This window comes from Urocampus carinirostris, chromosome 2 (genome assembly GCF_059441175.1).
Source record: "Urocampus carinirostris isolate Australia breed hairy pipefish chromosome 2, RoL_Ucar_1.0, whole genome shotgun sequence".
Taxonomy (NCBI): Eukaryota; Metazoa; Chordata; class Actinopteri; order Syngnathiformes; family Syngnathidae; genus Urocampus; species Urocampus carinirostris.
This window is the reverse complement of record NC_142350.1, coordinates 61,544,272-61,570,074: the sequence shown is the minus strand read 5'-3', so window position 1 is coordinate 61,570,074 and position 25,803 is coordinate 61,544,272. Positions and strand designations below refer to the sequence as shown.

The 25,803-nt window shown below is 42.7% G+C and overlaps 1 protein-coding gene and 1 pseudogene across 2 annotated transcripts; both read right to left on the bottom strand.

Moving 5' to 3' along the window:
• Positions 1-195: 195 nt before the first annotated feature.
• On the bottom strand, positions 196-25,803 carry LOC148372835 (neuronal acetylcholine receptor subunit alpha-7-like). 2 transcript variants are annotated; one of them, XM_088328118.1, is made up of 10 exons: positions 25,649-25,803; positions 20,819-20,958; positions 17,936-17,980; positions 16,251-16,360; positions 7,247-7,326; positions 6,996-7,163; positions 5,239-5,433; positions 1,758-1,844; positions 1,562-1,671; positions 196-1,177 (listed from the first exon to the last, which is right to left on the bottom strand). In XM_088328118.1, exons 1-10 carry the CDS (start codon positions 25,698-25,700, stop codon positions 374-376), a joined length of 1,791 nt encoding a protein of 596 aa, XP_088184244.1. In that variant the 5' UTR covers positions 25,701-25,803; the 3' UTR covers positions 196-373. The 2 variants fall into 2 exon arrangements, with proteins under 2 accessions (XP_088184244.1, XP_088184245.1); XM_088328119.1 differs by having other exon boundaries at positions 16,251-16,357.
• LOC148372836 (U2 spliceosomal RNA) lies at positions 16,959-17,047 on the bottom strand (annotated as a pseudogene).

The following is a 25,803-nucleotide window of genomic DNA, read 5'->3' as shown; positions in this document are numbered from 1 at the left end:
TGTCTTGCTGTTGGTCACCCCTCTTTCGGAATATGACCAGGGTAGGTAGGTAGATAGATAGATAGATAGATAGATAGATAGATAGATAGATTAAAAAAGTATACATAAAACGGTGTGCCAATATATCATGTCAAGATAGCAAGGCAATATTGCGAAGAATCACATCTCAACATGTGAACAGTTTCATTTAATTGTCAATCAGAAAAAATTGAGATCTTGGATGTTATTTACATGCAAAATGTCTGCAAACTTTTCAAACACCTCCAAGTTTCTTTTAGATTTGGTAGTATAGCAGAATTATTTTTGGACAAAGGGAAAACAAAAAAAGAACGAGCAGCAATTGTGCTTGCAAAGAGTCCTTCCTCAGTATGACTCAGAGGAAGTCTTTGGCCAGAGCTTCTCCAAAATTGGGTGCTGCCATGAGAATAGCAATGGTGCAGATAATGTTGAAGACGCTGAATCCGACGAGACACAGACGGTCTATGACGGCTGCGGCAAACTGCCACTGCTCGGCCAGACCCATCTGCCGGTCTTGCTCGCGAACCCGTTCTACCAAGAAATGGACTTCTGTGAGGAGAGCCTGGAGCTGGTTGTCCACTGTCCTGCTTCCATTTAGGACACTGTGAGCCGCCCTCACTGACCCTGTCCCATCTTCTAACACGCATGCGCTTGGTGATGTTGTTGCTGACTCAGGGTTTAGCGACAACTGCGTTTCCTGTGATTTGCCAAATCCCATGTTTTGATGATTCTGCAAATCTCCACCTCCGTCTGATACATCTCCATCTTCACCTGCCGATCCATAGCATACTTTCATGTGACTCTGCGTTTCCAATTCTGCTGCACATGAAAAAGCCTGGAACCCCATGTAAGGCAAGTGACCATTTGATTGAAGATGCAGATTCGGGCTAGGATTTCTGGGGATGGGATGTGGTAGAATGATGGCTTGGGAGATGCACCCGTTTGGTGGTGAATGGTGGAGCTGAGCCAGGCCAGCTCTCAGTGATGCAAGATTTTGGGTTGGGATGGAGGTCACCTGGGTGGCGGTTGTGGTGGAGGGTGAGGACAGGGTATGGCTTTGAGTGTCTGCCTGGCTGTGGTGATGATCTTGTTCTGCTCCCTCCCCTGGACGTTTCATCCGGAGAAACCAAGGAACCCACTGCAGCAGAACCAGGTTTACCTGTCAATAAATGACAAAGTATAATTTCTGCCAGTTGGATAGAAGGCCCTTTGGTAGAGGCCAAGCTGGACATGGTTTAACTTTTCTGTTCCAGATTTGACACATGAGGTTTTACATATATTTTGCACTATATCAGGGGTGGCCAACCCGGTCCTCGAGAGCCGCATGCCTTGCATGTGTTTGGAGTTTCTCTGCTCCAATACAGATGATTCCAATCACCTAGATCATTATGAAGCTCTCAGAGAGCTTGCTAACAAGCTGAAGATTGGCTTTACCTGTGTTGGAGCAGAGGAACTTCCAAAACATGCAGGACATGCAACTCTTGAGGACCGGGTTGGCCACCCCTGCACCATTCTGTTTCAGGTAAGAAAAGATCCAACTCACCCAACCTGGAATTTGTCCATTGTTGGGGTTGTGGTGATGAAACTGAAGAACAATGACTGTAGCCACTACAGACATCCCTACAATCACCATGGTGCTGGCAAAATACTGACCTAAGCCAGTAATGTTCAACATGATGAGCTTTCCTAGAAGATCCAGATCATTGTCAACCTTCGCAAAAAAACTGAAAAAAACTCACCAATGAGTGGTATGGAATCTGACGTTGCGGGCATGATCTCGGCAACCATCAACATGAAGACTGTCAGAGAAAGTAGGACGGTAATGCCTGAAAAAATTAAATACAAATATTCATATTTAGAAAACGACTCATTTTACAGTGGTACATTCAAAGTGGATTTGAAATTTGTATTAAGCAGGACAAGCTGACAAAACTCCTCCTGTGAACTAATTTCACTAACTGTCAAAGGATGAACTCTGCCTGTGTTGAATTTTATTTCGGCTTACAGTTACCAGTGCCTCTTATACACATCTACTAATATTTAAATCTAACTGTGATCTTGTTGATTATTGGGTTTTCAGACAGGTAGGCTCCGATTTTGAAGCAGCTGATTCATTGACCTGAGGGAATATTCACTGTCTTCTCATTGTGTAGGCGAGGACGTCGTTGGGCGTCGCCCCAAAATATGTGCAGAGACGGAGATATGGCGAAAAGGGAACGTCTGTTATTGCAACCGTTCATTCATTCAAGCCACGTTCGAAGTTCATTCAAGAAACGTCCGGCTTTATACTGTGCTCAAAAATATCTCGTCATGTCTTTCTCTGAATCAAAAATGTTTTTTCTGGCCCCGACTTGCTCAGTCAACATCTTGTGGCTTATCTCCTGACTCCCGCCAGATGTCTTCACACAATAGGCTACTGTCAGCTCGAAGGCTGCTGACTTACAGTTAATTCACAACAGTTGACGTTACAATTTCAGAGTAAAATATTTTTGGCTCTGCATTGATAGAAAGTCTCCAGTGTTTTACCCATTAGTCCACGTCAAGTCCAAAGACTATTTTTTCGGGTCAAGATCAGATCTTAATTCTTTAACCATGAATCAATATCAAGTCAGAAGTTTCAAGCCCAGATTTGTTGTTTTCAGGTCAAGTATGAATTCCTTCTCAATGCGAGACACAAGTCTCAGTCCATCTCAGGTTCCTCCAAGTCAAATCACAAGTGTATGACCCTCAATCCCGGATGAAATCTGTTTCTAGTTTCCCGTTCGACTCTCGAATCTCTGACCTTTAGTCAAGTTGAAGTGAAACTTATCTGTTTCCAAGTGCTAGTCATTTCTAGAGTTCCTCCACATGAGTCCAAGTCATACCTCCATTTTTACACATCAAGTCAAACTGTTTGGTTTTGAAGTCAAAGTTCGAGTCCTTAACCACAAGTTCACATCTAAGTAATTGGTTTCCGCATGTAAGTCATGTCTCTAACGGCTAGGCCAAGTTTTTATTAGAAAAAGCAAGTCACGTTATGGGTTTTATCGCACAAAAATGCGTTTATTCGAGGAATCAACTCCTTGCCCTGAAGAATTCTCGTGCCGGCGTGATGAGGGGGCCCTATCGTGGATGCAGAGCCGGAGCTAAGGTGGGGCTAAGTGGCTAGCGGCGTTATAAGCCTTTTACCAAATAAGACCGACGAACTGGCTGTGCTGGTGAAAACATCAAAGCGTACAGGGAGTGCAGTTTGCTGTGTTTTACGGAAACGTGGCTCACGTCTAGCATCCCGGACACTAATGTGGAGCTACCCAGCTGCAGCGCTGTTAGGACAGACAGACACAAGAGCCTGCGGGAAGCGGAGAGGAGGTGGACTCGCGATCTACGTGAACACGAGGTGGTGTAACCCTGGGCACAAAGATTTCCCTCTGCTGCAGGGACGTCGAACTTTTGGCCTAGCGTGTGATGTCATCCACTCCGCTGTTGCTAAACTACAACACAGTCCTGGAGGCCATCCTGTTAATCTGTTAATAAACAACAAAAGGATAATGCTGGAAGTGTGAATTTCCCTACGGGGATGAATAAAGTATCTATCTATCTATCTATCTATCTATCTATCTATCTATCTATCTATCTATCTATCTATCTATCTATCTATCTATCTATCTATCTATCTATCTATCTATCTATCTAAGTCAAGTTTCAAGAGACCTGACGAGGTTAAAATGAAGTCTGGCTTGTTTTACTGTCTATGCTGTCATTAAAAGTCACTCACTTTGCTCGGGTGTATTGAAAAGTAGGAGGCAAGTGTGTTATGTGTTGTCCTTCAACTAAAAATTCTGTTTTGAGAATCACCATTGCCTTGTGATCAGTGTTCCCTCTAAACTGCGCGCGTGCGCAATTGCGCACTGCTCCCACATTCTCAGCGCACAAGAAAATCTAGCCAGCGCACAAAAATCAGGGCTCAAAATTACTAACTAAGAAGCGACTTAAGTCAAAGTTACAGTGCATGAAGGTAAAAATACACGGGTTCCCCTGACGTTGTGTTCTAAATGCGGTATTTTAAAGTCGAGTCTAAGTAAAACGAAGTTGAGTAAAGTTAGTAGAGTATGTCGAGAACCGGTTTCTTCGGCTCGGCTCACTAAAAAGGAACCGGCTCTTTCGGGTCCTAAACGGCTCTTCTGGTTGTTTTTGCTTCTTTAATCCCAACATGACCAAAAATTAAGTAAAATTATGCACAAAATGACTTAAAGGAAGGGGGGGAATAGAACAAAAAAGAAAAAAATACTAACATGAAAAAGTAGTGAAAAGCTGAGAAAAAAAGAAACAAAAGGAAGTGAAAAAAAGAAGGAAAAATTTAGAAAAAAGCCAGAAACAAAGAAAAGAAAGAAATGTAGGAAAAAAGTAAATAGAGAACAAAAAGAAACAGCTCGGAAAAAATAAACACAGTGAGATTTTTTTAAAGGAATTTAAAAAAAAAGTAGAAAAAAACACGGGAAAAAAAAGGAAAGTTTGTGTTGCATTCAAATAATTTCTAATTATATCAAGTGAATCTTGTTGAAACAATGGAATTCCACTAAAAAATGTGATTAAGTACAGTTCTGTATCTTACAACCGACTAAATATGCCCCCAAAAATGTTAATTTTATGCGACAAAATATATCAGGAATCAGAAATGGATATCTTGTGAAAGAATTATAAGAACAAACGATGTTTGTAGGCCGTACAACCTTTGCAATAGTACATGAGTCAATTCATTCAAAAGAGAAAAATAATTTTGTATTGCCGGAAGCTCAGCAAAATGTAACGTGATGTCAAGTTTTGGACATGTTTGATAATGATTCAGTTGCCACACTTGGGATTATGGTGGCTCACTGTTGTTTCAAGCTTTGCTCACCAACTTTGTGTGAACGCTCAGACCCCTGGAAAATTACAGGGAACATTGCTTGTGATTAAACTTGGAGCCGACACACTCTAATACATTATATTTTTTGCTTGATTTAAAAAAAAAAACTGTGCTGAATAACAATACTTTTTCACTCCCTTCCTCCTCTAAGCTGTTCTCCCTTTTAGTATCTTCAGAACTCTTCTTTAAATGTCCTCAAACTTTTACAAAATATGTTCCCTGTCATGCTGACACAGCGAGACCCGGAGAACCTCGAGAGTGTTGAATATGCAGACAGGCACGCATGCCTGAACTTCTCACCCTGGCGCACATTCTCGTTATTCATGTCTTCTCACCCAAGCTGATCTTCTCGCCAGAGCTGGCCGGGAGCAGAAAGACCAACAGTGTCATGGATGAGAGGAGCACGCAGGGGATCAAGAGGTTGAGAGCGTAGTACAGCGTCCGCCGACGTAGAGTGACCACGAAGGTCACGTCAGGGTAGGGCTCTGCGCAACACTCGTAGAAAACCTCATGGCGACCCCCAGGAACTTCTGAGAGATTCACGGAAGAGGGCAATGTTTAAGAGAAATGCTGATGCCTTATGCAAGATTTTGAAGATATAAGTTGTGCAAGTTAAACGAATGTTAGATATCAAAAGCTATCACTGGCAGTCGTAAAGTAAACTTCGTGTCATAAGTTGGGCTGCAAGAAATAGTCGACGTCGTTGACAAAAATGGATAATGGAAATACAGTGGAACCTCGGTTTTAGAACGCCTCTCAGTTCGAACACATCGGAGTCCGACCAAAAATTTCCAGAAATTCTTGCTTTGCTGTTCGGTCAAAAAATCGGAGTTCGAACGCCGGTAATGCGTGAGTGCGTACGCTAGGGTGCGATGGTGAGCGGCATACGGGTGGAGATCGCTCTTTTCTTGACCAACTGTTATTGCGTAATATAGGTGTACGAAGTGTTTTAGCCACTAATTATGCCTCTGAAGAAAGTCAGCGCAAGCAGCAAAGTTGCTACAGGTGAAAAAAGAAAAGTAGTGCATACAACTATTGCATTTAAGAAAGAAATAATAGCTCCACCGTCCACCTGCACCTTCTGCTGACCACCACAAAGGTAAGAAATCCAATTCATAATTCTTTTCTTTATCCTTTTTTATTTTTACACGTTCATGTTAGCGTAATCTTTCGTACGGAAGATTACGATAACGCGAACGTACGATTAGCCTGGGTTAGCTTCATGTTTACGTTAAATATTTAGGGTGTTGGAATGGAGCCCAACATTCAGGGTGTTGGAACGAAGCCCCCTTTCCAATGAAGCACTAGCCACTTGTGGTTGTTGTGGTTACTTCCTCAGAAGGCTGGCCTCCTTCAACATCTGCAAAAAGCTCCTGAAAATATTCTATGAGACAGTTGTGGCAAGCGCCCTCTTCTATGAGGCAGCGTGTTGGGGAGGCAGCGTCACGAAGAAGGATGCCTCTCGTCTCAATAAACTGGCAAGGAAAGCGAGCGATGTTGTGGGCACAGAGCTCGACAACCTGACAACAGTTGCTGAGAGACGGGCACTGGAAAAGCTGCGGTCAATCATGGACAATCCATCGCATCCACTACACAGCATTATATCCAGACAGAAGAGCAGCTTCAGCGACAAACTGCTGTCACAGTCTTGTACCACGGACAGAATGAAGAGATCTTTTCTTCCTCATGCCATGAGGCTCTTTAACTCCACCCGGCGGAGTAAAGGCCCACATTAAACCACACCCCCTACATTGCATATTACCGTACTTTTATTGCAGTGTGTATTTTATGTAGCACTATTTAAATACTCTATACAACACGCTACAGTGGGTATTAGCATGTCACTTTGGGTATTTGTATATTGTATTCTTTTTGCTTCATTATTGTATTGTTCTCAGCTAAGGGATGCTGCTGGAAATGTGAATTTCCCTGCAGGGATGAATAAAGTATCAATCTATCTATCTATCTATCTATCTATCTATCTATCTATCTATCTATCTATCTATCTATCTATCTATCTTTTGAATTAGCATATGACACTTTTGCTTCTGGCTTCAGTTACCAAACCAGACGTCAACAGTCAGCCTCTCACCCAGAAGGTCCCACTCTCCGTTGGGCATGTATCCCGACACGTCAGCCTCCTTCATCTGGATGTCCAGCAGCCAGCCGTCAAACGTCCAGGAGCCGAACTTTAACTCGCATCGTTGGATATCAAAGGGAAACCAGCGTACGTCCACATTGCAGGTGCTGATGAAAATTCCTTTGGAAGGCATTCCAAAGAGAATACGAAGGTTGTTTCTTTACAGTGCCATAGAAAATATTTTATAGATAAATTCAACTCACCTGGAGGTAGATACTCACAGTAGCCACTCGAATTTACCAGCACGTTGGTCTTAAAGGTGCCATCAAACTTGTCATGAGCACTGCAGTGGATTAGCATTCATTAGTGTTCTTGCATATTCATTTTAAGGAACTAATCTGATTCTAAATGAGGAAGACCGCGATTGACGTGTATGGATAGTGTCATGAGTGCTCTGCAGGAAAGAGGTCTAACTATAATGGAAGCTAGAGCTTTTGTTGGTGATAGGAATGAGTGGAGAAGTGTTGTGAAAAGATAGTGGGATGTTTGGACGCGTTCTAAGGGATGAGCAGGGAACGTGTATGATGCGGCAGGGGTAAACCAGTGAAAGCTGTCAGGCCCTGCTGTTTAACATAAGAGTGTGTTGTGTCACCCTGACCTGAGTGACATGGCCGCTTTCTTCTGTCCCGTTTCATCTGAAGGGACGAAAGCATGAACAACTTGGGTGCCGAGGTGCCTAACTTGTTTGGGATTTTGGGTTGGCCATGGTCCCAAAAATTTTGAGTGTGTTTTTTGCTATTTTTTCCCTTTTTTATTTTCTTTTTATTTTCCTTTTATTTCATTTTATTTGTTATTGTATGTGTTTGTCTTGCTGTCGGTCACCCCTCTTGAGGGATTTGACCAAGGTAGATAGATAGATAGATAGATAGATAGATAGATCTAATTCTATGGTCTTATTATGGGAACCCTGGGTCAATATTTGGGAACAGATGTAATAACCTTTCTGAAAAAGATTCTCACTGGCTGGGAATTTGTACGTGAAATTATTGAACTAAAATTCCCAGTAGGTTATGTTTTTTAAATTATATTCATTTAGCAGTAAACATAGTCAAGTCATGTTTATTTGGATAACCACTAATAAGTCTCAAAGGGCTGTCAACATCTCATCTCATCAGCTGCACCGCTTATCCTCAGTAGGGTCGCAGGGGTGCTGGAGCCCATCCCAGCAATCATCGGGCAGTGGGCAGGGGACACCCTGAACTGGTTGCCAGCCAATCGCAGGGCACACGGGGACAGACAACTCACTCGCTCAGTCACACCTAGGGACAATTTGGACCGGCCAATTCACCTGAAATGCATGTCTTTGGAATGTGGGAGGAAACCGGAGTGCCCGGAGGAAACCCACGCAAGCACGGGGAGAACATACAAACTCCGCAGAGTAAGGTCGGGAGCTGGATTTGAACCCACGCAGGAGGTTCCCACAACCTCAGAACTGTACCGCACACGCGCTAACCACTGCGCCGCCGTGCTGCCCGCTGTCAACATCAAATATTGGTAATAACAGAATGTCCGGTTGACAGCTTCCTGAGGTCAACATCATTCATAAATAGAATATAAATGTGTTTTAAGCCTACATTTAAACTTCCACTGAGGTTGCAGATCGAATCTCAGAGGGCACAGCATTCCACAACACAGGGGTCCGAAAAGAAAGCTCTTGAACTTGCGGATTTCTTCTTGGCTCTTGGGATCACTAAAGCCAGTTGATGGTGCTCATTTAGATTCGTGGTGGTAACGTCCGGGCTGCGCAACGGTACTGGGCCGTGGGTCGTTTGGTACCAGGCCGCTCAGAAATTTGTGTATGCAGGCATTTATTTTTCACCTTTTTTTACCTAATTTGCTCAGCATTGGATGCAACAGCAATCAGACCCGGATTGCGACTCTGAGAGCACCAAATCTTAATCACTAGACCAATGGTAGAGTAGACGAAAAATGACACAAATTTGACTCACGGAGCCATGTTGAACAACATTGTAATGGAGCATTATGGGAAATAGTTTAGCCAAAACAACACTGGTACCATGAGATAAAATCTAATGACTTTTACTATTTCATTTTAGATCTCTTGTGGTCTAGAGATTATGCAGTGAATTTGGGCTTATTTATATTATTATCAATAATTTATTAATATTATTGTTTTTATTCCCTTGTACAAAGGGAAATATGACAGGCTGGTGTGTAGCAATTTGAGAGGTATGAGTCTGTTGAGAGAGGTCGGAAAACTTTATGACAGGATTTGTCTGTGGGAATAAGGGCTAAGAAAAAATGATTACTTGGGGAGGAACAGTGTGGGTTTAAAAGAGGAAGGGGATGTACGGATCAGATTTTTGCAGTGAGGCAGTTGTGTATAAAGAACATAGCGAAAGGAAGAGAGTTGTTATGGGCATTTATGGATTTAGAGAAAGCATTTAACAGGATAGATAGGGAGGCATTGTGGCAAGTGTCGAGGATATATGGGGTGCGTGGCAGGTTGCTGCGTACTGTGAAAAGCTTGTATGAGAATAGTAGAGCTTGTGTGAGATTGGGGAGTGAAGTGAGAGAGTGGTTTCTGGTAAAAGTGGGTTTAAGGCAAAGGTGTGTCATGTCAGCCTGGCTGTTCAATTTGTGGATGGAGTGGTACGTGAGGTGCGTGTGAGATCAGGTGTATCGTGTGAGGGTAGGTTGCACATAAGTCAGCTGTTCTTTGCAGATGACACTGCTTTGGTGGCTGACTCTGCAGCAGGACTGAGGGTTTTGGTACTGAAGTTTGATAGATGGTGCAAGAGAAGGAAGCTTAGGGTGAATGCAGTCAAGAGTAAGGTAATGAGGTGTTTGAGAGGTGGTAGATGGTTTTAAGTATTTCGGTTCGTATGTGGTAAGAGGTGGTAGTTTGGAAGAGGATGTGAAGAAGAGGGTGGGTGAAGGGTGTGAGGCCATGGGTGTGCTGAACGGATTGTTCAAATGTAAAGCGCTCCAAATGGATGCAAGGCGAGGATTGTATGAAAGTGTTCTGGTACCAACAGTGATGTAATGCTCAGTGGGGGTCGAGTTTGGGATAGATTGAGCGTAATAGGTTAAATGTGTTTGGAATTAGATGTATTCATAGTATGTGTCAAGTGACAGGACTGGATAGGTTGAGGAATGAGAAAGTAAGGTGAAGAAGTGGTGTGGTGAGAGAGCTTAGTGAGAGGGCTGATGGAAATGTCCTGTGATGGTTTGGACATAAGGAAAGAATGGATGAAGGCCGTTTGACTCAACGAGTTAGTAGAGCAGAAGTGGTGGGAAATGAGGGGAAGACCCAAATATGGTTAGATGGATGTGGTGAAATGTGCACTGGATGTGAAGTTGCTATCGTGATTGCTAACTAGAGTCACCTGGAGCTATCACGTGGACGCCCTCTGATTGGTTTATGTTCCCTTTTTAAGCACGCTACGCCGAGACCTCTTCGTCTGAGAATTACGTTTGTTCCCCGTATGACTCTCCTGATTACCTGTTCCGTCTTGATCTGTTTACCTGTTTCTGCCTGCCTCCGATCCGACCTGCTTCCGTCCCACGCTACGATCTTCTCTCCAGTCCCGGTAAACTTGACCTGCTAAACTTCCGCACTCCGATTGGCTACGTGTTCCGAAGCTGTCTTCACGGCTACACTGCTGACGTCCGACAGCCATCGCGTCTCCCGCTATCCCTGTACGCTTCCCTAAATAAAGAACTGTAACGAACGCTCTGGGGTTTCCTGTTCTGTTCTGGTCCTTCTGACAGTTGCTTAATCTAATGGATGCAATAGTGTGTCTTAGGGATGGATGTACAAGGCTAAAGATAGAGCGGCTGCTATCGATGCATATGATACGGAGGGGGTAAACCAGTGTATGCTGTCGGGTCTCTCTGTTTATTAAGGGTTGCATGGCACAGCAACTCACCCTTCATTGTACTGCGGGCTTATTGTTCGGTGTCAGGTTGGTAAGAGCGAAGGGAACTGAATCTTTGGTGAATGTGAGTGTGTTCTTGACTATAGCCATAGCCCCCAGTACCCCCACCTCCCACCCCCCCACTCGATATGGCCTCAGTATATAGATATCCATCCACTATCTGCACTGCTTATCTTCAGTGGGGTTGTGGGGGTGCTGGAGCAAATCTAACATGACAATATTAAAATTGTTATAACTCCATATTTTTGACACACCTCCGTGTATTTAATATCATCTTTAATGCCTTTGATGACTGAGCGCTGTTATTTTCAGTCTACGTCTTGCTTCACAATTGTGTTCGAAGAGCCACATCATTTTTCCACTGCGTTGTTTTAAATGTACAGCTAGCGTGCAATGTATTCGGTTTTATGTTGCCTTTGACATTTTTATCACATTCAATTTCGAAGAATTGTTTTCTAGCTGCCACACCGCTGCTCTTTGGGAAGTAAGTCAAGTTCAAAGACTCGTAAGAGGGCTCACTCATCTCAAGGAACCACTGGATTCAAAATTAGAAGCAACAAGGTGCAACATACTGCAGTTATTTCACCCTTTGTCAAGTGATTGCTTTCCATAATTCAAATAATTGAAATTGTCATTGATTCAAGGACATCAAATGGTTCCATGTTTCTTCCTCCATACCAGTGTTCAACACTTTCAACACCAGGCAAACATTTGTGAGAACCATTAAAATTTACAGGGTTTTAATGTGAACTGGTCTGGAAAAATTGATACAGAAATAATTGGTGGCACCTCTAATTTTCCAGGGGTCTGAGCGTTCACACAAAGTCGGTGAGCTGCGCTTGAAAAAACAGTGAGCAACCATAATCCCAAGTGTGGCAAGATAATTCATTATCAAACATGTCCAAAACTTGACATCAAGTTACATTTTGCTGAGTTTCCGGCAATGCAAAATTATTTTTGTCTTTTGAATGAATTGACTCATGTACTATTGCAAAGGTTGTACGGCCTACAAACGTCGTTTGTTCTTACAATTCTTTCACAAGATATCCATTTCTTTTTATTTCCTGATATATTTTGTCGCATAATATTAACATTTTGGGGGGCTTATTTAGTCGGTTGTAAGATACAGAACTGTACTTAATCGCATTTTTTAGTGGAAGTACAATGTTGGCAACAAGATTCACTTGATATCATTGGAAATTATTTGAATGCAACACAAACTTTTTCTTCTTTTTTCCGTGTTTTTTTTCTACTTTTTTTTTAATTCCTTTAAAAAAAATCTCATTGTGTTTATTTTTTCCGAGCTGTTACTTTTTTCTTTTTGTTCTCTATTTACTTTTTTCCTACATTTCTTTCTTTTCTTTTTTCTGGCTTTTTTCTAAATGTTTCCTTCTTTTTTCACTTCCTTTTGTTTCTTTTTTTCTCAGCTTTTCACTACTTTTTCATTTTGGTATTTTTTTCTTTTTTGTTCTATTCCCCCCTTCCTTTAAGTCATTTTGTGCATAATTTTACATAATATTTGGTCATGTTGGGATTAAAGAAGCAAAAACAACCTGAAGAGCCGTTTAGGACCCGAAAGAGCCGGTTCCTTTTAGTGAGCCGAGCCGAAGAAGCCGGTTCTCGACAAACTCTACTAACTTTACTCAACTTCGTTCTCCTTCGACTCGACTTCAAAATACCGCATTTAGGACACAACGTCAGGGGAACCCGTGTATTTTTACCTTCATGCACTGTAACTTTGACTTAAGTCGCTTCTTAATAAGTAATTTTGAGCCCTCATTTTTGTGCGCTGGCTAGATTTTCTTGTGTGTGAGTGTGCGAGCAGCTTAGAGGGAACACTGGTGGCACGTCATCATGCTGGTTGCCTTTTGCATATTTTCATTAAAAGTATACTTGCTTTTGATGATAATGGTGTAGAGCAGGGTTTTTCAACCCTTTTTGAACTAAGGTACACTTTTATTGATAAAAAAGTTCTGAGGCACACTGTCTGTTGAAAATGTTTGAAAATGAAGTTACGTCAAAGATTTCACTGTACTACCTCATAAGCAGATAATTAGTATATAGAAAGAAGAAAATAATACTTTAAATAAGAAAGAATGTTGTGTTACGGTTGCCATGGCGCTCAATTGTGGGCGCCAGCTGAAGCTTGTTGACAGATTGGCTCCCTGTCAGTATTTAAACTCTGTCCTGACAGTCCCCTTTTGTTGGTCCGTCAGCGAATCTCCGTTTTTACACGGCAAGCCCTTTTTCGCCTGTTCTGTGTTTTTGCTCCTGTTTTTCTCCCGCTACGATCTGTTTTGATCTCGACCTCGTCTGTTCTCCCACCCCGAATAACGGTTGGTTTTTTGATCTCGACCACGTCTATGTCATGATTGCCGAAGTGAAGACACCTGTGGCAATCGTTTGGCGCGCTGGAGCGCGCTCTCTGATTGGCTGACGTTCTCTTCTTAAGCGGTGAGCGTCCAGACCAGGTCGTCAGAGCGTACTTCTGTGTTCCTGTGTGTTTCGCCAGATTACCAAGTACCAAAGACTACTCTCCTGTTTTGATTCCTGCCTTCGGTTCCGTCCTGTTTCTGCCCCGTGTTACGATCTACTCTCCTGCCCTGGCCATCGATCTGCCCGCTAATACGTATTGATTTTGCCTACCTGTCACGGAACTGCCGTTCCGTCCAACGCTGCTAGCGACCGACAACCATTGGCTCCCAAAGCCAGCTCTGTCAGCTCAATCCAATAAAGATTCCTTTAAAACGAACGCAATTGAGTCCGAGATTCCATTCTGGGTCCTGACAGTCTACTTTACTCTCCTGGCTTTCGACTTTTTTTTGTTCCCGACAATGCCATCGCTCGCCATGGAAGGCCCACTTCCGCGTCCGAGCAACCTACTCCCCGCGACCAGCGATCTCCAGATCGTGTGTGCGCTCCTTTCCCTTCTTCCCAATAAAACTGTGAGAAACGTTACGCGAGTGGGTCCTGTTTCCGTTCTGGTCCTGACATGATGTGCTTTATGTTTTACTTTTTTACAGTGCAATCTTAAACCGCTGTGTTAAACAAATTAAGTTATTAAATGTACTGTGCTACCTTGTTAGCAGATAATTAGTAGAAGTATATAAAAATCTACTGCCACCTACTGATATGGATGACTATTACAGTTCCTCGTCTGAAGATAGCAAAAATACTGAATAATGGCCTTATTTTTTGGAAAGATAAAATTGGGCAAATTCCAGCGGCAAACTAGATAAGGTCTCACGGCCAGGGTTGGGTAGGGTTACTTTAACTGGATTACTTTCAATTACTTTTGGATTACTCCAATAGCAAATATGCTAATAAAAGACAAAACAAACTACGTATAAATAAAATGACTCCATTTTGTGCAGGCTTGGGGAGTAACGTAATACATGGAACGGCAAAAATGATGATCCGAGTGCATTTTTATTGCGGCGGGGGACTTTAACCAGGCCAATATGAAAACAGTTCTCCCGCATTTCCATCAGCATGTAAATTTTGCTACAAGAGGTAGGAACACATTAGACCTGGCCTACACAAACATCAAAGGTACATATAAAGCAGCCCCCCGCCCCCACCTTGGCTCATCAGATCACCTTTCTGTTATGCTAATTCCAGCATACAAGCCCCTGCTGACCAGAGAAAAACCTACAGTGAAGCAGGTGAGGGTGTGGTCTGAGGGGGCAATGGAGGCACTACAGGACTGCTTTGATTGCACTGATTGGGACATGTTTAAATCGGCTGCCACTTACAACAACAAAATAAATATAGATGAGTACGCCATTTCTGTGTCAGCCTATATCAGTAAATGCGCAGAAGACGTCAGCAATACCAAGGGGCACCATAGAGAGTATCCTGACCAGCTGTATCTCTGTGTGGTGTGGAGGCTGCAGCGCTACCGACTGGGGTAGTGTGAGGAGGGTAACGAGGACAGCAGAGAAAATAATCGGGACTACACTTCCCTCCATTCAGGACATTGGCCAGAAGCGCTGCCTATCCCATGCTAAGAACATTATCGGGGACCCCTCTCACCCCCATCATGGACTGTTCACTCTGCTAGCCTCTGGGAAGAGGTACTGCAGTGTGCGGTGCAGGACCACCAGGTTCCGCAGTAGTCTAGTCCCCCTGGCCATTAGACTGTTAAATGGTCAATCTAACATATAGTTAACCTAAATCTAAACGGCTGCTAATCTGACTTTTTGCACTACTGGCAGTTCTTTATAGCTTGCCACTCCTTGCACATTTGCTCTCTGCACTATTGTACTTACAGCGTTACTGTTACAGTGTTAATGTTACTGTTTACCTGACTTGTTAACCTGAATGCCCATTTTGCACATCTGGTTAGCTACTCCTCTTGCACTATCGGCACTATGGTAAAATACTATACGTAACCATAATACAATACAACTTACTTATATCTGTACATTCGAGGAAACTGTGCGGGTCAGATGTATCGACATTTCGTTCTGTATACACGTGTACTAGAATGACAATAAAGTAGATCTGAATCTGAATCTGAATCTGAATGTTGGCAAGCTGTTTGGATTTATTTTTATTTTGTTTCTGTCGCATTTTGAGTTAGTTTTGCTGGAGATCGAAGAGATCAAAGCCAGGAGAGAAAGCTTACCACGTGTTGTGAGTCATCATTTTATTCATATTTAGTTTCTTTTGTCTTTTATTAGCATATTTGGTATTGGAGTAATCCAAAAGTAATTGAAAGTAATCCAGTTAAAGTAACCCTACCCAACCCTGCAAAGACACTGTACTTGTATTTCTTTTTCTCTCTGTCTCTCTCTCTCTCTCACTCTTTTCCACCCCTTTTCTCCCACTCTCTGTCCATCTCTTTCACTCTCTGTGTCTCTTTTTCTCTTCCTTTGTTGCTCTTTGTCTCTTTCTCTCTCTCTCTCTGTCTTTTTAACTTATTTTGCTCTAAGTTCCTTTTTTCCTTTTCTGTCTTTTCCCTTCGCGCTTTCTTTTCTCTTTTCTCTCCTTCTGTCTTTCTATTTCTCTTTGGATTTCTTTCTTCCGCTTCCTTTCTTTCCCCCTCTCTCACGACTTCTCTTTTTATCTCTTTTGTTTGTAACGTCTCTCCCTCTCTCTCTTTCTTTGTCCCGCCCTCTCTCCTTTTCCCTCCCTCTTTCTCTTATTTCTTTATCTCTCTTTTTCTTTCTCTTTAATCGACTAGTCCGGCCCCCGGCAGAATGTTTGTTCTATCGTGTGGCCTCTGTCCTAAAGAAATGTTCAGTCATTCTCGATATTCATCCTACATTGAGAGTGTGTGCTTATGACGCGTTTCACATACCTGTTGTATAGCAATATATCCGGCGTCCACACTTGATCTGCAGTGAAGCGAAGATTTTTAACTCCAGGGTACTCGGACTGGTTCCACTGCAGGTAGTGATCGTACCACTGCTGGGGTAGGGGGGGCACCAACGTCCATTTGCCGTAAATTCCGGACTATAAGCCGCTACTTTTTTCCCAAACATTCAAACCTGCGGCTTATTCAGTGATGCGGCCAATTTATGTAATTTTTCTAACAGCCGCCAGCAACGCTCAAGTACAGAAGGTAATATTTAGAACGGTGGAATATATGCGCCGAAGAAGACTGCAACTTTTTAGCTTGTGCACAAATTAAATTAGCGTGGAAATATCCTCATCGTGCAAATAGAAAGGTACATGACGCAGCTTTCAAGCTATACGCAATCGAGCAGTCGGACAAACTCTACTTTGCGAGCATGTTGCCAGCGTGTTTTTGATTAAAGGCGTGGGACGACGTCCATATGACAAAGTAAGACAACTTTGATGACGCTAATTTTAAGTAGGAAGATGAGGACGGTTTACTATGGGGTTTTGTAGAGGTTTATTGTTCTATATTCTTTATCTATTATCCATTATCCGTTATCGGTCAAATCATAATACACTACAAAGCCAAAAGGCCGAGACACTTGCTTCCAGCCAAGAGGCTGAGTCAAGGTCCTAGCCACAGGGCCAAGCAGCGATCAGTGCGAAATAACCGTTCCCGGAGGTACTGCAATACCGGGCCGATGCGTGGAGTGGACAGAGCAAGCTCTTATTCCATCTCCCAATTGCAAAAATCAACAAATCCACAGTGGTTTCGACATGTAAAGCTTGTTTTTTATAACAGACCTGTCTACTGTTTTGCGAGCGTGTTGTTAGTAGCGTTTTGCTACCCTTCACAGGCACGGTTTGGGATGAAAGTTATAATATATAATATATATAATATATATATAATTATTATTAAAGCTTTGAAAACTCTCTCGGTGTACCGTCTTTCTTTGTAAATATGTGTAACCCATGTATAATTTGTATTTGCAACTGTATCTTTTTGTAATGTATTTATTTTAGAGACTTATTCCGATATGTTTTCCACGGGCGAATCAAAGAGAAGTGGCAGAGCAAACGCGGGCTGACGGGAAGTGGGGTAAAGGTGAGTGAGACCTTTTGTCGCGGCGGACAATAGTGGATATATATTTTTCCCACCCTTACCTTTGGAAATATAGACTTTTTTTTCTTGGATTAGTTTCAACGGGCACCCGGACTCTGCAGGTCTGCATCAAACCTTAAGTACCGGTATCAGTTTCCGTTTTTTTCTGCCGGCTGTGGTTTTTAAACTGTGTACTTTATATTCAGTTACAATCGCGCAGCTCAAAGCCGGGTATGGGTAAATTTTGTGATTGTGCTGCATGTTTTAATGTGGGCGCATGCGGCTTATATACAGGTGCGGCTTGTGTAGGTACAAAAGCAGGAATCCTCTTAAAATGTGGCGGGTGCGGCTTATAATCAGGTGCGTTCAACAGTCCGGAATTTACGGTAATTGATGATGAATCCCATTCTCAGCTCAGCATCACATGCATAATTTACCCGGCAGTCACATTTCAATTATTCAATTGTTGGTTTGCGTTGCACCTATTCTTGCCATCTGTTGCAAGATGCGCTATAATAACTGATCATTTATTCATTACTCACCATCTGCAGCCAGATATTTGTAGTGAGTATCTGGTTCTTTTCATCCTTGGCAATGCAAAAGTGAGCAAAACGAAAAAGCGATTCAGTTTGTAAAGTGATTAAGACACACATTTTTTTTTATCAGTCAACCTTGGCAAAGCCTACCGAGTAGCGGCGTAAAGCTTGTTGGGTATCGATTGGTTTAATGGGAGTAGTTAGTATAAAAAAGGGCTATTGACATTGTGTAAAATGATATTCATGCATTTTCTCAAGTTGAAAATTGAACCAGCTTCCTTTATTACTTAAGTCGTTCTGAGTAAAACTGGCATTTTTAACACATCACTTCATATAGTAGTCGTAAAGAATCGCAATTTATTATTACCGTATTTTCCGCACTATAAGGCGCACCTAAAAGCCTTTATTTTTTTCAAAAGCTGACCATGCGCCTTATAATACAGTGCGCCTTTTATATGGATCAATATTAAGTCGCAAAGTCTTGCAACTAAGGCAAGCAGCCGCCGACTAGATTTTCCCCCGAAGGCGAAGTCGTCCGCGGTGTATGCTGGGATTTATATACCGGCGTTTCATTGGCTAACCAATGTGTCAATCATCATTTGAATCAGTCACTATTGGCTAAAGTTATTCGGAGGTAAAGGGGGCGCATCCTTTTTATCATTTACAGGCTCGCATAGGCTAAAGGGGCGAAACAAAGCTTGCAATTGGCCGAAAAAGATGAATGTGAATCACACGTTGGGTTGCACTACGGCATAGAGAAAACATTTTTTACTATTCTGTATTTGTAAATATTTTACTCTCCTGGATTTACTACACTCACGGTTGTAAGAAGACCACGGTTACGTATCATTATTAAACGTGATGGCTGCAAGAGAACTTAGGTGAGCTATGCGGCGTTATATTTTCCCGGTATCTTGTTTTAGAACGATCTTGATGTTTCTGTAATCAGTCTATTTTTAAACTCAATTCAATTCAAAGTGTTTATTGTCATATGCACGGTAAAGAACCCCGTTTCCCTGCACAATTAAATTCTTACTTTGCTGTCCACACAGTTGCCAGCAAAAAAAAAAATGGAAACTAAGAAATGTTTGGCATTTCTTGAATCCCAAGACTTTAACCTTCCGAATGAGGGAACGATGCATTTGAGTGACATCGTACGGACACCGCATCCGCACGTGTTCTCGACTCGTATTTGCGTCTTTGCAAGCTTTGGGAATGTTAAGGGGGTAATAAGTTTGACTGAACTATCTGACTGTTTTGTCGACGTTCCCATTGTAGCGCCTTATAATCCGGTGCGCCTTATGTATGGAAAATATAGGACCAAAAACTATTTTTTGAGATGCGCCCTATAACCCGGTGCGCCTTATAGTGCGGAAAATACGTTACTTAAAGCAAGTACCACATGTGTTGTTGAAATTATCAAATAAGTGAAGTACATTTGACATCAACCATTGATTGTATCATTCATGCTTAGATCAACACTACAATTGTTTGAAGGTGTTCACACCTATTAGTGTTAATTCAAGACTTATTTTCACTGTAGGGTGTTAAAGCAATTGTAAAAAAAAAACTCCCCCGAAAAATGAAGCAATCACCGGATCTTGGGCGCAACCCTTTCTCTTTCTTCTAATAAAACTTGTGGGAAACGCAACGCAAGTGGGTCCTGTCTCCGTTCTGGTCCTGACAAGTTAGTGTGTATAAAAAAAATCATTTTTTGGTTTATCAACTGAATTGAGTCTAGTTAGCCGGTCATTAACCTGAAATATAAATAAAAGAGGGTTAGTTAACCTAGATTAAAAGAACTTAGAATTTCATTCATCTTGTAGTTGTTGTTTTTTAGTGTACTGCACCAAGAAAAAGGTCGGACCTCGGCAACACCGGACAGCGGCGTTTGTGTGAATACCGATACTAGATCCTATATCTGTCATGTCCTGCACGGTTGTCATGGCGCCCAGCTGGCCCCGCCCCTTGACACCGGCTGAGACGCATTGGACTGATTGCTCTTGGAGTACTTAAGCGTGCTCCTTTGTACTCTGCGTTGCTGGAACGTTTGTTAAACCTTGTTAAACTCTGTGAGACTTCTGTTAAAACCTGTTAAATGCCTAGTTCTGTGAATCTGCCCGTATTTGATCCTGTTTTGTTTTTGGTCTGATCTTTCTTTCTCTACTCCCGGAACTGCTTCGGCGACTTCCTGAATGAGTTGGGCAACCCAAACAGCTTCACCATTTTCTCCATGCGTCTTTGCTCCAACCACCACGAGATTTTGCTTCCTAGCCTCCCTTGCCAGAATTTCCTCCATTAGGCTAGTCGACATTTTGGCCACTTCTGGCATCATCTGCATCATAATTTCCCGGACAAGAGTTGGAACCATGGCCTTCACGGTTTCACGGACAGTGGAGACCAAATCAGCAGCGTTCAGGGTACCGGACAGTCCAGATGACCCGGATAAGGGTAATGGAGTGCTATCCACATAGGTGAGCACCGTTCCAGAGTTACTCAGAGAGGCGTAAGAATCCTTATCATCAGCAGATAAACCGGGGACGCAGGACTTGCAGATGTAAGTAGCATGTCTATCTTGAATGGCGAGACTTAGGTCTTGACACTGACACCCCAGAGCACTCCGTTTGTTTGTTTTTGACAACTTGTCTTTTGTTTGGATTTCTAATCCACTCCGCGACCATCGATCCCCGGATCAAGTGTGCGCACCCTCCTCATCCTTCCCCCATTTATTGTGAGTACGTCCACGCGAATGGGTCCTTTTTTCCGGTTTTCCGCTCCGCTTCATGACAATATCACTAGGGAAAAACTATTTTGTTCCGCACCTCACCTTTAAAGTCAAGTTTTTTTTTTGCAATATCTGTGTCATGTTAATCGTGTGGGTGGGCTTACCACATCCATGACTTGCATCAGAGTAATAGAGAAGTAGACTGTTAGGCTGTGAGAGTCGTTGGCCACCGGCCTCTCCATGGGATTGTAATCTCTCAGAAGCTCCTTGAGCAAAAAGCGTTGATGGGGTCCCTGCATCGTCCCTTCGGGGGTCGATATGTGGGGACGGAGAATCGGGAAAGTAACGATTACGTAGAGGCAATGAACAAGAGAACGCTGTGTCGGAAGAAAGCGGAAGAGTAATAGAACTTGCTACTTCTAATCAATTACACGCCCTGATTAATTACCGGTCGGCTAGTAAGTCTCTTCCCTCTGTTGTAAAGATGTCCCCTTCGTTTCAGGCCTTGAAGGCTGGGATGTTGAACGCAGAGATAACTCGGGACCCTCGGTATTCACCGGGACATGAGCCTCTACGCCGCGGCCCATAACTCCCGAGGAGGGGGCTTCGATTGAGTGATTTCTCAAGAGGGCCATGACAATTACAGTTTGTGGACACAAGGGTTGTTTAAGAACTGCGGTAAACAAAAGAGCCTATTTACCGCAGGCCACTCCTGTAATGTAGTGTTCCCTATAAGGTCAGAAGTCTCATCTCATCTCATTAGCTGCACCGCTTATCCTCAGTAGGGTCGCAGGGGTGCTGGAGCACATCCCAGCAATCATCGGGCAGTGGGCAGGGGACACCTTGAACTGGTTGCCAGCCAATCGCAGGGCACACAGGGACAGACAACTCGCTCGCTCATTCACACTTAGGGACAATTTGGACCGGCCAATCCACCTGAAATGCATGTCTTTGGAATGTGGGGGGAAACCGGAGTGCCCGGAGGAAACCCACGCAAGCATAGGGAGAACATGCAAACTCCACACAGGAAGGTTCGATCTCATGACCTCAGAACTGTGCCACACACGCGCTAACCACTGCGCCGCCGTACTGCCCTAAAGTCAGAAGTTTTCAAAATATTTAAAGATTTTGTGTATATAATATAAAAGTGATGCAGGATGCAGTTACTGCCCCATAAAACACCCAAATTCAAATCACCAATGTTGCACATGTATTGCAGCCATAAAACCTACACTGTGAAAACGACCGAAATAGAATTCCCCCATTTGGGAGTTGCTCATTTGCGTTATCCAATTTTGGATGAATGTAATAGATGTAATAAATAATTCAGGTATTTTCATAATGTAAATTCTGTGTAGAATGAGGCTCATAGATCACATCGAGCTCTACAATCTGCAAATAATAATGCCAATAATTGATTTATTTTGAGTATTACATTGAACTCGTTGTTACCAAATCATAGCTTTGATTTATTCATTCATTATTATCTGCACCGCTTATCTTCAGTAGGGTCGCGGGTGTGTTGGAGCCCATCCCAGCTATCTTCGGGCATTAGGTAGGGGACACCCTGAACTGGTTGCCAGCCAGTTGCAGGGCACACAGAGACTGACAACTCGCTCGCTCATTCACACCTAGGGACAATTAAACTGACATGCATGCTTTTGGAATGTGGGAGGAAACCGGAGTGCCCGGAGGAAACCCACGCAAGCATAGGGAGAACATGCAAACTCCACACAGGAAGGTTCGATCTCATGACCTCAGAACTGTGCCACACACGCGCTAACCACTGCGCCGCCGTACTGCCCATCTTTGATTTACTTATTATTTATTCATCGTGCTCTTGGGGTATATATGTACCGCACTTACTTTTCTCGCACTTGATCATAAGGAAACCATCGAAACTTTCCTTAATAAAATGTTTTGTTTCTCCAACGGACTGTGAAGCATTCAAGAATTAAAATGAGTGATACCGAGCGTCGTATCAAAGAACAATGTTAGGAAATTAAAAAAATATTTATGTAGTTCATAGAACTGGGTTTGGGAATCTTTTTGACCCAAAGAGCCATGAAAGCAAAAATATTTGGATTTTTTGGGGGGAGAGGGATTTTTGAGAGGGAGCCAGATTATATTTTAAGACAAATGTCAACAAAACCAGCAAACCAGCTCTCTAGACAAAAGCTAATTACTCATGCACAATTTATTCCACTGTATGATGTTAGATTATTTGATGAAATGTATGAAATAAGAATAATGCAAGAGCCTGTGTCCCATATCAATATAAAAATACCTCTTAAAATGTGTCTTCCTCCCTCAGTTACTTAAAGCTATTGCCTCTTATTTTGACTGTCATTTTTGTCCTAAATAATGTTTTTGTCACGGTTGCCATGGCGCCCAATTTGCCCTGCCCGTGTTGCGCCAGCTCCGGCTCATTAACAGAATGGCTTTGCGTCTTTTTAAGCTCAGTGGGCTCTCTCTTACTTTGTCAGTCCGTCAACGAACCTCTGCCCCGCAAGACGTGGGTTCTGACTCGGTCCTGTTTTCCTTTGGTATTTCCAGTCCGGTATTGTTCCCGTTGATTTTTGTCCTGTTTAATATCGATTTCTAGTTTTGTTCCCGTCCATTTTTGACCCGTTAATCGTTCTCTCCAGTTTTCGTTCCCGTCTTGTTTGTCCTGTTTACTTTCGATATCCTGTTTCATTATCAATCCTGTCCGTCCATCCCATCCGTTATCGACCCTTCGGTCTCATCGGTCTTTGGCTTCCTGTCTTTCCACGCCAGACTGCTGCTTAACGTGCATGACTCCCCATTTCCCATAAAATAAAAGGCTTGTGTGAGAACGTTAAGTGTTTTGGTATAATCCTGTTCTGGTTCCTGACAGTTTTCAAAATAAGGTGCGCGCAATACCGGCGTATATACCCTCGGTGCAGACGGCGAGGGGTAAGGGGAGAAAAAGGAGTGCGTACCCTGTGTAACAATGCAATGAATAATTGTGCATGTTCAATTTTAGCTCCGGCCAAATGTACTCATGAAAAGAGCAAAGTATGGCTTGCGAGCCATAAGTTCCCAACTTCCTGTCATAGATCATGAATGTTAGGAAATCTGCTCAAGTGAACTGATTCCTTCATAAATTCTTACCCTTCGTAGAGGCATTTGATTGTAATTTTGCACTTTCAATTTCCAGTCTTCAAGAGCACTGGATTAGAAGGCGCACCTTCGAATTCCTGGCACATTTTGGTGTTATAGTTGTGCCCTATGTTTATCCATCCAACCATCCATTGTCTTAAAAGGGAAGCCCAAACGTCCCTATCCCCAGCCACCTCTTCCAGCTCATCCGATGGGATCCCGAGGCGTTCCCAGGCCAGCCTAGAGACATGGTTTTGGGTTAGTCTCTCCAGCGTGTCCTGGGTCGCCCCCGGGGCTTCCTGCCGGTGGGACATGCCCGGAACACCTCCCAAGGGAGGCGTCCAGGAGGCGTCCTTTTCAGATGCCCGAGCCACCTCAACTGGCTCCTCTCAATGCGGAGGAGCAGTGGCTCTACGTTTATAGAGAAAAATAATGATTAGATAGCTTATCAAGCATACTATTATGTTTACTATCCCAACAGTTTGAGAATTGCAAAATGAATCCTTGTATGTCAAATTGAGACTGTTATAGTGTCCTCACAGGTTTTATTTTTATATACATGTAAGGTACTAGTTAATTTATTTTAAGTTATAAATTAAACTACCCTTAATAAATTAGCCAGATTGTTGTTTATAGTCATTTATTGAAGGTTTTATGGAATTTTTACTCCTAATCTGAATTTATATTGAGTATAAAGATGGCATAACTCTTCATATAACTTTCAGACATCCTAACTGTTGCTATGGTAACACTGCAGTAATGTTAGTTTTAAGTGTTTGAAAATAGAGGCGTCAAGCTAGTGCTAGTACTGTTTTAAGAAATCTTTTGGGCAACACGCCATACAGTCAATGTCCAGATAACAAATTTTGGTTAAACAAAACTCCATTGAAATGAGCTTAACCTTTATGAATAAGATGAAGTGTTTGCACCCCTGCCCATAAAAGTCAAGTCATGTTTATTTGTGACACCCTTAATCACAAGGAGTCCTAAAGGGCTGCACAGACCGCAGATTATTACAGACCACAGACTATTATGACACCATCCCCTGATCTAAAACTGACATGAGGGCAAGGAAAAACTTCAACATGAGGAAAATGAAAAAACCTTGAGAAGGGATGGCACATGAAGAAACCCCCCTTCCAGGACGACCAGAATGAACAGATGTTGCAATAACAAACAATACACATATATTGTCAACATGAAATATCGGTCATTCATAAGCTACAGACTATTAGTGTGTTTTAAGCCTAGATTTCAGGACACGGTAATCTGTGGTCTGTGTAGCCCTTTGAGACTCTTTGTGATTAAGGACTATACAAATAAACGTGACTTGACTTTTGCAGTGCAATCTTAAACAGCTTCTTTAAACAAAATAAATTATAAAATATATCTCTTTGTACTTCCTCATGACCAGATAACTAGTATATAAAAATAGAAGAAAATAGTAATCTGCTGCCACCTACTAGTATGGATGAATGTTACAGTTACTTGGCTGATCAACTCAAGGGAGCAAAGTTACTCAAAAATTAGCATGCTTTTTAGCAGAGAAAAAAAATGGAGCAATTCCCTGCGGCACACTAAACAAGCTGACACGGCGCCCCAGCACACTGGTTTAAAAACACTGGTTTAATGTACTCTCATGGAGAGGCAAAGTGTAATATCAAGTCCAGAGGGTCAAGTAATCACTGTCACTTTATTGCAGCATGGTTACATGAATACTCTCATCCTCTGCTAAGCTATAATGAGATGAAGCTATCTCACGCATGTCTCTATTTAGTGCAAAGCGGCCGTGGCAAAAACACGCAAGGTCACATGCACAAATACCAAGCAACACCAACAAAACCACACTTGCAAGAGTCCAAGTCACTCACCGGGCAGTCGGGAGACAAGTGTCAAAAGCCAAAGTCCTGCAGCCTGCAACATGCTGCATGCATTCCCCCTTGAGTGTGCACTGAGAAAGAGCGCTAGAAGATGATGGATTGATCCAGATATGTGGATAGCTTGAGTGTGAAATCAACAGCGGCAG

Bases quoted from the DNA above. Each gene is read 5' to 3' on its own strand.
- LOC148372835 (XM_088328118.1), bottom strand. From the start codon at position 25,700: ATGTTGCAGGCTGCAGGACTTTGGCTTTTGACACTTGTCTCCCGACTG. The intron at 7,327-16,250 runs GTATGTGAAACG...AATCCACTGCAG, and splicing joins GATATATTGCTATACAACAG to TGCTCATGACAAGTTTGATG. The intron at 1,178-1,561 runs GTGAGTTGGATC...ATTTATTGACAG, and splicing joins ATGGACAAATTCCAGGTTGG to GTAAACCTGGTTCTGCTGCA.